The following is a 14,204-nucleotide window of genomic DNA, read 5'->3' as shown; positions in this document are numbered from 1 at the left end:
CTTGCGATGCTCACAGCTGTTTACTTCCAGTGCAGGCCCTGGACTTGCGGGGCTCACAGCTGTTTACTTCCAGTGCAGGCCCTAGACTCGTGGGGCTCACAGTTGTTTACTCCCAGTGCAGGCCCTGGACTTGCGGGGCTCACAGTTGTTTACTCCCAGTGCAGTCCCTGGACTCGCGGGGCTCACAGCTGTTTACATCCAGTGCAGGTCCTGCACTTGCGGGGCTCACAGTTGTTTACTCCCAGTGCAGGCCCTGGACTCACGGGGCTCACAGCTGTTTACTTCCAGTGCAGGTCCTGCACTTGCGGGGCTCACAGCTGTTTACTTCCAGTGCAGTCCCTGGACTTGCGGGGCTCACATCTGTTTACTCCCAGTGCAGGCCCTGGACTTGCGGGGTTCACTGCTGTTTACTTCCAGTGCAGGCCCTGGACTCGCGGGGCTCACAGCTGTTTACTCCCAGTGCAGGCCCTGGACTTGCGGGGTTCACAGCTGTTTACTTCCAGTGCAGGCCCTGGACTCGCGGGGCTCACAGCTGTTTACTCCCAGTGCAGGCCCTGGACTTGCGGGGTTCACAGCTGTTTACTTCCAGTGCAGGCCCTGGACTCTCGGGGCTAACAGCTGTTTACTCCCAGTGCAGGCCCTGGACTTGCGGGGCTCACAGCTGTTTACTCCCAGTGCAGGCCCTGGACTTGCGGGGCTCGCCGCTGTTTACTCCTAGTGCAGGCCCTGGACTTGCGGGGCTCACAGCTGTTTCCTCCCAGTGCAGGCTCTGGACTTGCGGGGCTCACAGCTGTTTACTTCCAGTGCAGGCCCTGGACTTGCGGGGCTCACAGCTGTTTACTCCCAGTGCAGGCCCTGGACTTGCGGGGCTCGCCGCTGTTTACTCCCAGTGCAGGCCCTGGACTTGCGGGGCTCGCAGCTTTTACTCCCAGTGCAGGCCCTGGACTTGCGGGGCTCACAGCTGTTTACTTCCAGTGCAGGCCCTGGACTTGCGGGGCTCAGCTGTTTACTTCCAGTGCAGGCCCTGAACTTGCGGGGCTCACAGCTGTTTACTCCCAGTGCAGGCCCTGGACTTGCGATGCTCACAGTTGTTTACTTCCAGTGCAGGCCCTGGACTCACGGGGCTCACAGCTGTTTACTTCCAGTGCAGGTCCTGCACTTGCGGGGCTCACAGCTGTTTACTTCCAGTGCAGTCCCTGGACTTGCGGGGCTCACATCTGTTTACTCCCAGTGCAGGCCCTGGACTCGCGGGGCTCACAGCTGTTTACTTCCAGTGCAGGTCCTGCACTTGCGGGGCTCACAGTTGTTTACTCCCAGTGCAGGCCCTGGACTCACGGGGCTCACAGCTGTTTACTTCCAGTGCAGGTCCTGCACTTGCGGGGCTCACAGTTGTTTACTCCCAGTGCAGGCCCTGGACTCACGGGGCTCACAGCTGTTTACTTCCAGTGCAGGTCCTGCACTTGCGGGGCTCACAGCTGTTTACTTCCAGTGCAGTCCCTGGACTTGCGGGGCTCACATCTGTTTACTCCCAGTGCAGGCCCTGGACTCGCGGGGCTCACAGCTGTTTACTCCCAGTGCAGGCCCTGGACTTGCGGGGTTCACAGCTGTTTACTTCCAGTGCAGGCCCTGGACTCGCGGGGCTCACAGCTGTTTACTCCAAGTGCAGGCCCTGGACTTGCGGGGTTCACAGCTGTTTACTTCCAGTGCAGGCCCTGGACTCTCGGGGCTAACAGCTGTTTACTCCCAGTGCAGGCCCTGGACTTGCGGGGCTCACAGCTGTTTACTCCCAGTGCAGGCCCTGGACTTGCGGGGCTCGCCGCTGTTTACTCCTAGTGCAGGCCCTGGACTTGCGGGGCTCACAGCTGTTTCCTCCCAGTGCAGGCTCTGGACTTGCGGGGCTCACAGCTGTTTACTTCCAGTGCAGGCCCTGGACTTGCGGGGCTCACAGCTGTTTACTCCCAGTGCAGGCCCTGGACTTGCGGGGCTCGCCACTGTTTACTCCCAGTGCAGGCCCTGGACTTGCGGGGCTCGCAGCTTTTACTCCCAGTGCAGGCCCTGGACTTGCGGGGCTCACAGCTGTTTACTTCCAGTGCAGGCCCTGGACTTGCGGGGCTCAGCTGTTTACTTCCAGTGCAGGCCCTGAACTTGCGGGGCTCACAGCTGTTTACTCCCAGTGCAGGCCCTGGACTTGCGATGCTCACAGCTGTTTACTTCCAGTGCAGGCCCTGGACTTGCGGGGCTCACAGCTGTTTACTTCCAGTGCAGGCCCTGGACTCGTGGGGCTCACAGTTGTTTACTCCCAGTGCAGGCCCTGGACTTGCGGGGCTCACAGTTGTTTACTCCCAGTGCAGTCCCTGGACTCGCGGGGCTCACAGCTGTTTACTTCCAGTGCAGGTCCTGCACTTGCGGGGCTCACAGTTGTTTACTCCCAGTGCAGGCCCTGGACTCACGGGGCTCACAGCTGTTTACTTCCAGTGCAGGTCCTGCACTTGCGGGGCTCACAGCTGTTTACTTCCAGTGCAGTCCCTGGACTTGCGGGGCTCACATCTGTTTACTCCCAGTGCAGGCCCTGGACTTGCGGGGTTCACTGCTGTTTACTTCCAGTGCAGGCCCTGGACTCGCGGGGCTCACAGCTGTTTACTCCCAGTGCAGGCCCTGGACTCGCGGGGTTCACAGCTGTTTACTTCCAGTGCAGGCCCTGGACTCGCGGGGCTCACAGCTGTTTACTCCCAGTGCAGGCCCTGGACTTGCGGGGTTCACAGCTGTTTACTTCCAGTGCAGGCCCTGGACTCGCGGGGCTAACAGCTGTTTACTCCCAGTGCAGGCCCTGGACTTGCGGGGCTCACAGCTGTTTACTTCCAGTGCAGGCCCTGGACTTGCGGGGCTCTCAGCTGTTTTCTCCCAGTGCAGGCCCTGGACTTGCGGGGCTCACAGCTGTTTACTTCCAGTGCAGGCCCTAGACTTGCGGGGCTCACAGCTATTTACTCCCAGTGCAGGCCCTGGACTTGCGGGGCTCACAGCTGTTTACTTCCAGTGCAGGCCCTGGACTTGCGGGGCTCACAGCTGTTTACTCCCAGTGCAGGCCCTGGACTTGCGGGGCTCGCCGCTGTTTACTCTTAGTGCAGGCCCTGGACTTGCGGGGCTCACAGCTGTTTACTCCCAGTGCAGGCCCTGGACTTGCGGGGCTCGCCGCTGTTTACTCCCAGTGCAGGCCCTGGACTTGCGTGGCTCGCCGCTGTTTACTCCCAGTGCAGGCCCTGGACTTGCGGGGCTCACAGCTGTTTACTTCCAGTGCAGGCCCTGGACTTGCGGGGCTCACAGCTGTTTACTCCCAGTGCAGGCCCTGGACTTGCGGGGCTCACAGCTGTTTACTCCCAGTGCAGGCCCTGGACTTGCGGGGCTCGCCGCTGTTTACTCCCAGTGCAGGCCCTGGACTTGCGGGGCTCACAGCTGTTTACTCCCAGTGCAGGCCCTGGACTTGCGGGGCTCACAGCTGTTTACTTCCAGTGCAGGCCCTGGACTTGCGGGGCTCACAGCTGTTTACTCCCAGTGCAGGCCCTGGACTTGCGGGGCTCGCCGCTGTTTACTCCCAGTGCAGGCCCTGGACTTGCGGGGCTCGCAGCTGTTTACTCCCAGTGCAGGCCCTGGACTTGCGGGGCTCACAGCTGTTTACTTCCAGTGCAGGCCCTGGACTTGCGGGGCTCGCCGCTGTTTACTTCCAGTGCAGGCCCTAGACTTGCGGGGCTCACAGCTGTTTACTCCCAGTGCAGGCCTTGGACTTGCGGGGCTCGCCGCTGTTTACTCCCAGTGCAGGCCCTGGACTTGCGGGGCTCGCCGCTGTTTACTCCCAGTGCAGGCCCTGGACTTGCGGGGCTCACAGCTGTTTACTTCCAGTGCAGGCCCTGGACTTGCGGGGCTCACAGCTGTTTACTCCCAGTGCAGGCCCTGGACTCGCGGGGCTCGCCGCTGTTTACTCCCAGTGCAGGCCCTGGACTTGCGGGGCTCACAGCTGTTTACTTCCAGTGCAGTCCCTGGACTCGCGGGGCTCACAGCTGTTTACTCCCAGTGCAGGCCCTGGACTCGCGGGGCTCACAGCTGTTTACTCCCAGTGCAGGCCCTGGACTTGCGGGGCTCACAGCTGTTTACTCCCAGTGCAGGCCCTGGACTCGCGGGGCTCGCCGCTGTTTACTCCCAGTGAGGCCTTTGCCCGGAAAATTGCGGAAAGTCTACTTTTTCGAACAACATTTTTACGCCAAACAGGAACTTAAATTTCGACGGCGGTTTTACTCATTTATTTTTCCTGATAAATTATCCTCGTTTTAGTAATATAAATAAATATAAATATGATAAAATTTTCGCTAGAATCGCGTCATTATAAGCGGCAGTAAAATATTTGAAAGTTTTTTTGTAATGCGACTTTGAATTGCACATTACGAGGGTGCGTCACATTTTGGGTCATTATTTTGCATTTAAGAAAACGCTGGTAAACATGTGGACTTTTTTTAATGGATCAACTTTCACGAAATTATATATATATACGCACATACATGGCAAACTTCTTGCAAATTTAGTTGCGAAGTAAATTTTTTTAACGTTTTTGTGATTTAGAAATAAAGAGAATAAAATGGAAAACAAGGACTAATTTTTATTTATTTATTTTTTTTAGGTTTAACAGCAATTTTACTTGCTACTTCATCATAAAAGGCTGGAATTACTTTCAGAAAATTTAACTCAATTTTACCTAGCCTTTCAAAATGTTCAAATTTGTGAGGATTTTGACAGCTAAGCAACCGAATTTTTTTCCCCTTCTGTAATATACATACAAACCCTATCACGAAGTAGCCAGTTCATTGCCATTAAACCTAAACAAATTTTAATCATGTTTCCCGTTGATGTAACTTTGGCAGCTAATTATGCAAAAAAAATTGGTTGTCTGTAAAGTCGGTTTACGGACGATAGTTTAACGTGACGTCATAACAAAACATTGATGAAATGATTGCATACTTTTATGAATAAAATTGAATCATTTTTATTGAATATTCACTATTTTGTATGGATACAAAGAAGGAGTGAAATGAAATCTACAATTTAATTGATAAATGTACTTTTATTTGCACTCATTAATTCAAATATGTTTATTACTTTAACGAAGAGATTATTTTAACTATAACTTTTATACATGTTTGCTATTTAACTTCTTCCAATCTGTGTTATTCTGTTAAGGATAGGACGATGATAGGAAAAGTAGGAAACGAATGGGAGTGTTTCAAGTTTGATGTGCCTCGAAAAAGTCAAATAAATGGTTGTTCCAATCGAGTGGAAGAGAGATAGATAGATGCGGCGCAAGCGTACAATGTGCGTTACGGGACACTTTTTCGTGCGTGCAGCCGGCGTTCATCGATTTATTAGACGTTGTCACGTCAAAAAGTATGCGACGTATTGACTCTTCGTTTCGTAGAAGTTGGACGGCAAGCTCGCCGGTGATGAAGGTATACAAGACGGTGACCTGGAATGGGAGGCACCCCCTTGAGCCACGGGGGACCACGGGGGGTCACGGGGGGGCACGGGGGGTCACGGGGGGTACGCCCCTGCCAAACCTCAGACGGGCCGACGACAATACTCGGGGCAGGCGCTCTTCCTGTCGCGCGCGGCCAGCCCAACAGAGCTTCATTAGCGCCACAATGGCCGGGGCCTGCGAGCTGCAATTAGCGCGGCGCATCCCCGCCCGCCGTGACGAAACAACGCGAAGGCAAATACCGAGTCAAATGCCACTCCCACCACTCCCACTCCCGTAAGTGACCTGCCGCGCCAACTGTCAGGGGCGTACCTGCGTCTGTGAGGCGGGATGATAAGCGCGACGCTCGCTGGTGCTTCTAGCCAGTGGCGTAGCCAGAGGGGGGTTTTAGGGGTCCAACCCCCCCCCCCCCCCTTAGCTCCAAATCTTTAATTAATTTCTTATTCATCACTCAAACAAAGTTCATATTAAAATTAATAAATTTTTTTACCATTACAATATTTAAATTTAAGTACCTAAAACTGCTAAAATATCACTATTTTACACCTTAAAATCCAAATTTTCCCGGGGGAGGACCCCCGGACCCACCGCTTTAATTGGGGGGGGGGGCATGCTTTTTAACACCCCTCATACACAAATCCTGGCTACGCCACTGCTTCTAGCACGTAATATGAAAACACGCGTTTTAGCCATTTTTAACTCTTCCAAAACTACAGTTTAAAAACTTAAATCCGAAATCAAAAGTACTTTTCGGCCCTCAGCGAACTCTTAAATGCTTTTCGTAAACATACGCCGCTCGGATATCTTGCGTAGTTTTCCAATCGCGTTGTTTTTTCCTGAAGCTCTGCGCACCGTGTGTGTGCCCGGGTGGGCGGGGGCCTTAACAACTCGACTTGATGTAGTCTCGCACTGTTTGTCATGGAATAAAAAAAAATCACAGAAGACGACGACGACGATAGCACTGACGAACTCAGGTTTCCAGTGCCAACTTATTTGATTTTCGGAATTTTTCCATGACAAACAGTGCCAAACTACAATGGCGTATGTCCAAAAAACTGCATTAAATAAAAATTCCCCATTGCATGAAACATAAAAAAAAAGTTAACAACTCGACTACTGAACAAATTATCACACAAGATAACACTTTTTTTTGTGCGAAATCCCAACTTGCGAATAATGCCTCCTTTTTGAGAGAGAACTGTTATATTACTAATGCAATGCTAAAATGCTTGTGCTCACCGTTTTATCACACCAAAATGACATATCGGAAGGGGGGAAGACAAAAACAAACAAATCACGCAAACAAAAATTATCTTATTTAACTACGTGAAAATAGCTTGGATACAATTAACATAAACTAAAATAACTCCTGAACACAACTTTATTTGTATCAAATATTTTCCACAAAAAAAATTGAAAGGATGTAACTATTAAATTAACAAGATCTTATTATAAAACTCTTGGTATATTCGAAAAATGTTCCTTACTATTAACAGCATGTTTATTATATCTACATTAAATTATAAGAACATAGACGGCGGAGTGTTTTTAATTTTTGTAGCTGGCTCCTCGCCAATTGAAGACTATGAGCCCCAGGACAACGGTTTGCCGTCTGATCGCTACGAAGGTTCAGTGAGGTCTCAAATGCCCGAGATTCCGTATCATCCGAGCTGAACTAAAGCGCCATTACCAGCAAAGATTGTTAAAAAATTTCTTGAGGACCTGGATAGCCATAATTAGAGGTGGGTTGCAGAGTATCAACCGGCTACTTTGTAACTGATACACGCCTGTATCAAGTACTGCAAACGAGTACACTATTAAAGTATCAAGTACTTTAGTATCAGTTTAGAATTTGCCTGGAACAACACCACCGCCAATGTGCGCCGAACCCGATCGCAGATGACGGTCACTTGGGCCTTTGAATATATATACTGTATAGAAGTCGCGAGTGGATAGGATTTATTCTACGTTTTTCAGAAGCGTATGATGAGCAGCTTGGGAACTTCACCGCTGCAGTGCGCTGCCGTAACGCCCTGTATCGTCTTAGTTGTTATTTACACGTTAGAGTGCAGCACTGTCGCCCGCTGTCATTCCCCCCCCCCCCCCCCCACCAATCATTCACTGCAGCTCAAGGTCGTTCAACAGGAGGGGGAAGGGGTGTTTGAAGAGTTCGACACTTGTCCGCTAGGGACCACCACAAGTCGATGCCCTAGAGATGGTGGCGATTGCGGCGGTGAATTAACCAACTACCTCAAAACCGTATTAGAAATTTTAACCTGGGCTGGCAACTTCTATACAGTATATATATTCAAAGCTTGGGCGGAGCTTGTGAAAGGGGAGGGAGCGGCACGACGAATAAGGGATAAAAAAAAGGGAAAGAATGTAGGGGTGGAAGCGCAGGGGAAGGCGTTGAAGGAGGGGAAGCCTAAGATGCACATCAAGTTCTGTCCCTGCCCGAACACGCCCGAATATTCACCTTCGGCCAACCTCGGGTTTATTTATATATATTTATATTTCTCTGTTTATTATAATGTAGCTAAACTAACCTAACTAACCGTCCATAGTGTTTTAAAGTGTTTTAATGTAGCTAACCTAACCGACCACTTTTAATATTTGAATTCATTTTTCTTGCGCAAAAATAAAACAAATCCCGAGGTTGGCTGAAGGTGAATATTCGGGCTTGTTCGGTCAGGGACAGAGCTTGATGTACATCTTAGGCTTATCACAGTACGCTCAGTGCGCAGTGCGTGCTCCTTGCAAAGATTGAAGACTCCGATTACGAAAGGCGTAGAAAGAGAACATCGATACCTTTTTTGGACTACGAAGAATGTAGAATGAGAAAACTGATAACTTTTTACGAAGAACGTGGAAAGAGAAAACTGATACCTTTTTACGCTGGTGATGACGGCACGGAGGATGTGTAACCTGTAACGAGAATGCTGATACCTTGTTTCTTCCTGGGACCGCTACTGCTGTAGCTGATACAGAAATATCAGCTACTCGTAACTAGTACATTACTGTATCAGTTACAGGCTGGAACAGATACCGAAAATTGCTGTAACAACCCACCTCTAGCCAAAATAAAAATTATCTTCAAAGCTGCCATTTACTGGTAAAGCGAATCACGGAGTGACGTGGAAGAATCTACACAACTGAAAAGCAGGGGGGGGGGGGGGGGGGAAATCGCCCCGAAAAATGATACCACTGGCCCAAATGAAAACCAAGACGATATTCAAGGATACGATAATATCCATGCTATCCGAGATTTGGCTTATCGCAGGTTGTGGCGGTTCACATGACGTCGGCTTACTTCTAAAACCTCGTAACTTCATTTCAGTCAATTTTACAAGAGAACTTATGAGCTTTTGGAGCACGGTTTCGACTGACAAAGATACGAGGTTTTATAATTTGTGAATAGAAAAGAGACTAAGTTGAGTTGACTTAAGTGGTTTTAAGAGCATATGCACTTGAAAAAATGAAAAAAATACACCAAACACATCCAGAATATAAAACTGGGAAAATCTGGACTTACGAGGTTTTAGAAGTAAGCCGACGATGAGCTCTGTTAGTCGGGACACTTCTGTGGTTACAGACGGAGAACGGAGCTGGGCCTTCGACGCGATGTCGTGGAAACCCCCCGGCCAATGAGGAAACCCACAGGCACAGTAACGTCCGCCATGTTTTTCGGTTTCGAAGGCGGGTGACACTGCGGGTGACATGCCGAGTGACATGGCGCCAACAGTTAACCAACTCTCGAATGGAGGAAGAGTTTGCCAGCCAAATATTGTCGAGTGTCGCCTGCTTGCTCCATAGAGATTTTAAGCAAGGTGTTTTTTGACTATTGAATAGTGTTGTTCTCAGAAAGTTTTTACGTGTTATTTTTCTTAAAAATTAAAAAAATTGGTTGTCTGACAAGTCGGTTTACGGACGATAGTTTAACGTGACAACGTCATAGCAAAACAATGATGAAATGATTGCATACTTTTATGAATAAAATTAAATAATTTTTTATTGAATTATCACTATTTTGTATGGATACAAAGAAGGAGTGAAATGAAATCTACAAATTTAATTGATAAATTTACTTTTATTTGCACTCATTAATTCAAATATGTTTATTACTATAACGAAGAGATTATTTTAACTATAACTTTTATACATGTTTGCTATTTAACTTCTTCCAATCTGTGTTATTCTGTTAAGGATAGGACGATGATAGGAAAAGTAGGAAACGAATGGGAGTGTTCCAAGTTTGATGTGCCTCGAAAAAGTCAAATCGATGGTTGTTCCAACCGAGTGGAAGAGAGAGAGATGTGGCGCAAGCGTACAATGAGCGCAACGGGACACAGCGTAACGGGACAATGTGCGTTACGGGACACTTTTTTCGTGCGTGCAGCCGGCGTCCATCGATTTATTAGACGTTGTCACGTCAAAAAAAAAAAACTATTTCCGAGACCTCAACCACTAATAAACACACAGCGATGAACTACATTAAAGCAAATCCATTTTCCAGAACAGAATAAACACAGTAGGCTTCAAAACAACAGTTGCGACGTTTCGGGAACTGAGATCATTTCTCGTCCTCAGGCACAAATAGACAATCTTGAACCACAGGGTTTCAAAGTTAGTGTTACTAGTTTTCATTGTCTTAATTGTGACGGTCTACAAACAAGGACACTAAGTTCTTAAAAAATATAATTGCTAAGAGCCCTTTGTACGTAGGCGACCTCAATTTAAAAAAAAAACAATACAATGTTTTTCCATTCGAAATCGACGAGACGCAACCACAATTCAATAATTTATGGCCCAATATATAATCGAGTTTCCCACTCTCTTATTCTAGATAATTTGCTTGATTTTTCAGTTTTTTTTTCCATGTCCATCAAAACATTTCCCCCTGGCTAATTAATAGATTTTGCACGATACACAGGTAAATATACTACACTAAAATCATGTATCGAAACACGTTTCGACAACACGTAATATGCCAAATTGACCATAAAATCTTTTCCTCCCTTCCATTCACAGTTTGCACTGTTATCATTTCCATTAATGCTATGCAACCATGCCGCCGGTCTGTAATATAAAACCACAGTATGTAATCGAAATTTAAACAGTTCATCATTGATTGTAACCCGGCAAATTACTTACACAAAAATCATTAAATTAACAAACATTCGTTCCACTAGTAGTTGTTCCTATCACAGAGAAAAAGGGTTGTTTGAATCAAACAAATATTTGTTTATAAATGGGGAAACAAATATTTACTTGGTGGAACAAAATATTTCGTTAGTTTAATCAAACTCGGTAAGTAACAAAAATAATTTGTTACACCTAAACAAATATACATTTGAGTTGACAAAATCATTTTGTTGGGTCAACAGAATCTTTCCTACTACAAAATATTTGTTTGAATTAACAAAATATATTTATTTTGCCATATATAAACAAATATTTTGTTGAGGCAAACAAACCTTTCTCTCAGTGGATACGTTTCATTAATGATTATAACAGATTGGTTTTGTGATTAAAGTACAGGCTGGTTTCAACAACAGTTGTATTGTAATTTCCCTGAGTTTCCCTGTCTGCGGCAACCCTGGTGACGTGGACGCAACCAGGAAATGTCGAGGTGAAAACTCACGCGCCAGTGCGGCTTGCGTCTGCGTCGCCCGCTCTCCTCGGCGACCAGCCACAAGCCGCCCCCGTTCCCTGGACACCCCATCCGGCACCACTGACACCACTGACACCACTGACACCACCGGCACCACTGACACCGCCCCGGCAGTTCGCGAGCTCCAGCCTCGCCCGACCTCTGGACCATTGGTCACCGGCCCTCCTCGCCGCTGTGCGTCAACACGTCACCGCAGAAGAATGATCGACGCACATCCCCAAGACAACAGGAGCGGTCTCACTCGCCACGTGATCATTCCATCTCGTCGCCGTCACCGTCGTCATGTCACGTGATCATTCCATCTCGTCGCCGTCACCGTCGTAGTGTCACGTGATCATTCCATCTCGTCGCCGTCACCGTAGTCGTGTCACGTGATCATTCCATCTCGTCGCCGTCACCGTCGTCATGTCACGTGATCATTCCATCTCGTCGCCGTCACCGTCGTCGTGTCACGTGATCATTCCATCTCGTCGCCGTCACCGTCGTCATGTCACGTGATCATTCCATCTCGTCGCCGTCACCGTCGTCATGTCACGTGATCATTCCATCTCGTCGCCGTCACCGTCGTCATGTCACGTGATCATTCCATCTCGTCGCCGTCACCGTCGTCATGTCACGTGATCATTCCATCTCGTCGCCGTCACCGCCGTCATGTCACATTGCGGCAATTTCATAAAAATAGCTATCTCTTCCGCGTCTGCCGGTTGGTAAAGCAAGTTCTGTTACCAGAAGCCCGAGAGCTGAAGACAGTCACGGAGGTGGATCACAGTTACAGAGCTGCCAACCTCCAAGAACACCCATAAGTAATCTTCATCATCAACGGCTTTCCAGCCTGTGGCCGGGCCGGCAAAGTTATCACGTTTGTGTAAATTCAACAAACACGTTCAAACGAAAGCTATGAAGTTTATGCCAGGTACTAGATTCTGCCAAGTCATCAAGAAATATAAAAATTCAGAGATTTGCTGACCTCTTAATAATTAAAATTCTGAAATAAGTTTCAGAGTTCATTTTCACGTTGAGTACATAACTTAAGATAAACCTTCTCATTAGAAGAGATTAATGAGCCGTATTTATCGCACTAAACGCTGATTTCGAGACGTCTTTAAGTATCTTTTTTTTTTCCCGTAGTTCCGTAATTGGACGTCTACATCAGTAATATTTACTAAAAATCCGTAATACTCGGCAGTATTGTACTTTTATGAACACTTTAGTGAATTTTCACCACCACAAGATAATACTTGGCAACTCTCTGATGACTAAGTTGCAACGCGACTCGAAATGCAAGATAAACTCCGTGATAGATTTACCGGGCTAGACCTTAAATAGCAGTAATGGCAATAAAACGAAATAACCATTTGGCGCGTGAGAACAGCCTTAACGTCGATGTCGAGGACCTTAGAGAGGAATGATTGGGTGAGGGAAAACCCACCAACTCAAGGCAACGTCCGACACGTTTTCCCTCTGGCGAGAATCGAACCCTGCAAGTGATTTGATCCCATGTCACCGCGGCTTCTAAAGTTCACTGAAGTTTAAGCAAAGAGACATGTTAACTTTGCCACAACTTAAAGACAAATAAAAACTAATAACGCTAAAGTTATCATTCACCTGAAATTCACAATTAATTGTTCAGTCATGCAGAGTATGAACACATATTAAGAAGCCAGACAAATAGTTTGGCTAAACATCCGTTTGGCGAATAAAGGAAAATGAATTTATCTTTTGCGAATCCCAAATTCCTTAAATACTTATAAACTGCTTATTATTTCATTTGGCTGTCGGTAATTGTACAGTTAAACTTCAGACGATGGTAAAAGAAAGAATAATGTATTTTTTTAAATATTCAAATGACTTCACACAAACGTCTGTAGAAATATGTTTTTGACGTGACGTCTAATAAATCGATGAACGCCGGCTGCACACACGAAAAAGTGTCCCGTTATGCACATTGTCCCGTTACGCTGTGTCCCGTTACGCTCATTGTACGCTTGCACCGCATCTATCTCTCTTCCACTCGATTGAAACAACCATCGATTTGACTTTTTCGAGGCACATTAAACTTGAAACACTCCCTCCATTCGTTTCCTACTTTTCCTATCATCGTCCTATCCTTAACAGAATAACACAGATTGGAAGAAGTTAAATAGCAAACATGTATAAAAGTTATAGTTAAAATAATCTCTTCGTTAAGGTAATAATCATATTTGAATTAACGAGTGCAAATAAAAGTAAATTTATAAATTAAATTGTAGATTTCATTTCACTCCTTCTTTGTATCCATACAAAAAAAGTGATGATTCAATAAAAATGATTCAATTTTATTCATAAAAGTATGCAATCATTTCATCAATGTTTTGTTATGACGTCACGTTAAACTATCGTCCGTAAACCGACTTAACAGAAAACAATTTTTTTTATACACAGACATGCCCGGTCCATAAAGAGATGATTTCAACAGTTATCCATAAAAAATAAAATTCCATAGGTTAGATACATGTTGGAGAAAAATAGTTTACTGACTCGTACAGTAAACTTCAAAATCCTGAGTGTACACTTAATTTCACTGGGTGATCGGATACTGCCTTACTGTAAAGTATTTTAATGCAATCCTCGAGCTGGCTGCTGACGCAGAGGAGATTGTCCTCGCGGGAGCTGTCTGCTTGCGTGTCACTGTTGCATTCAGTTACAGCGGCGCCGCTGTTTCAAGTCAAGCTTCGCTTTTAGCAGTTTACAGATCTCCTTCTGGGTGTCTCGACGACTTCCTTAATTCATTAGACAATGCGTTCACCGTTCACAATACTTCAAAATTAATGCTAGTTGGTGACATTAATAAAAATATATGTACGACTGTTTATGATAAATACACAGAAAAATATTTAAACATTCTTGCTAAACATGGCTTATCATCTTGTATTAACAAATATACACGCAAAACACCTTTCATACAAACCTGTATAGACCATGCGTTTGCAAAAATTAAAAATAAAAAGATGTTTATGCTGCTGTGTTACATACTAATAT

At 46.7% G+C, this 14,204-nt stretch overlaps 1 protein-coding gene across 1 annotated transcript in view; it reads right to left on the bottom strand.

The window, feature by feature from the left end:
- LOC134529949 (uncharacterized) overlaps positions 1-11,237 on the bottom strand; it is a 69,033-nt gene extending 57,796 nt beyond the window's left edge. Inside the window, exon 1 of the mRNA XM_063364494.1 lies at positions 11,157-11,237. Within this exon, the coding sequence (XP_063220564.1) occupies positions 11,157-11,237 (81 nt within the window). The remainder of the gene's footprint in view (positions 1-11,156) is intronic.
- Between the last annotated feature and the right edge of the window lie 2,967 nt (positions 11,238-14,204).

Source organism: Bacillus rossius, chromosome 2 (genome assembly GCF_032445375.1).
Source record: "Bacillus rossius redtenbacheri isolate Brsri chromosome 2, Brsri_v3, whole genome shotgun sequence".
NCBI lineage: Eukaryota > Metazoa > Arthropoda > Insecta > Phasmatodea > Bacillidae > Bacillus > Bacillus rossius.
The sequence above is the reverse complement of the archived record's forward strand: the minus strand, read 5'-3'. Positions and strand labels throughout refer to the sequence as shown.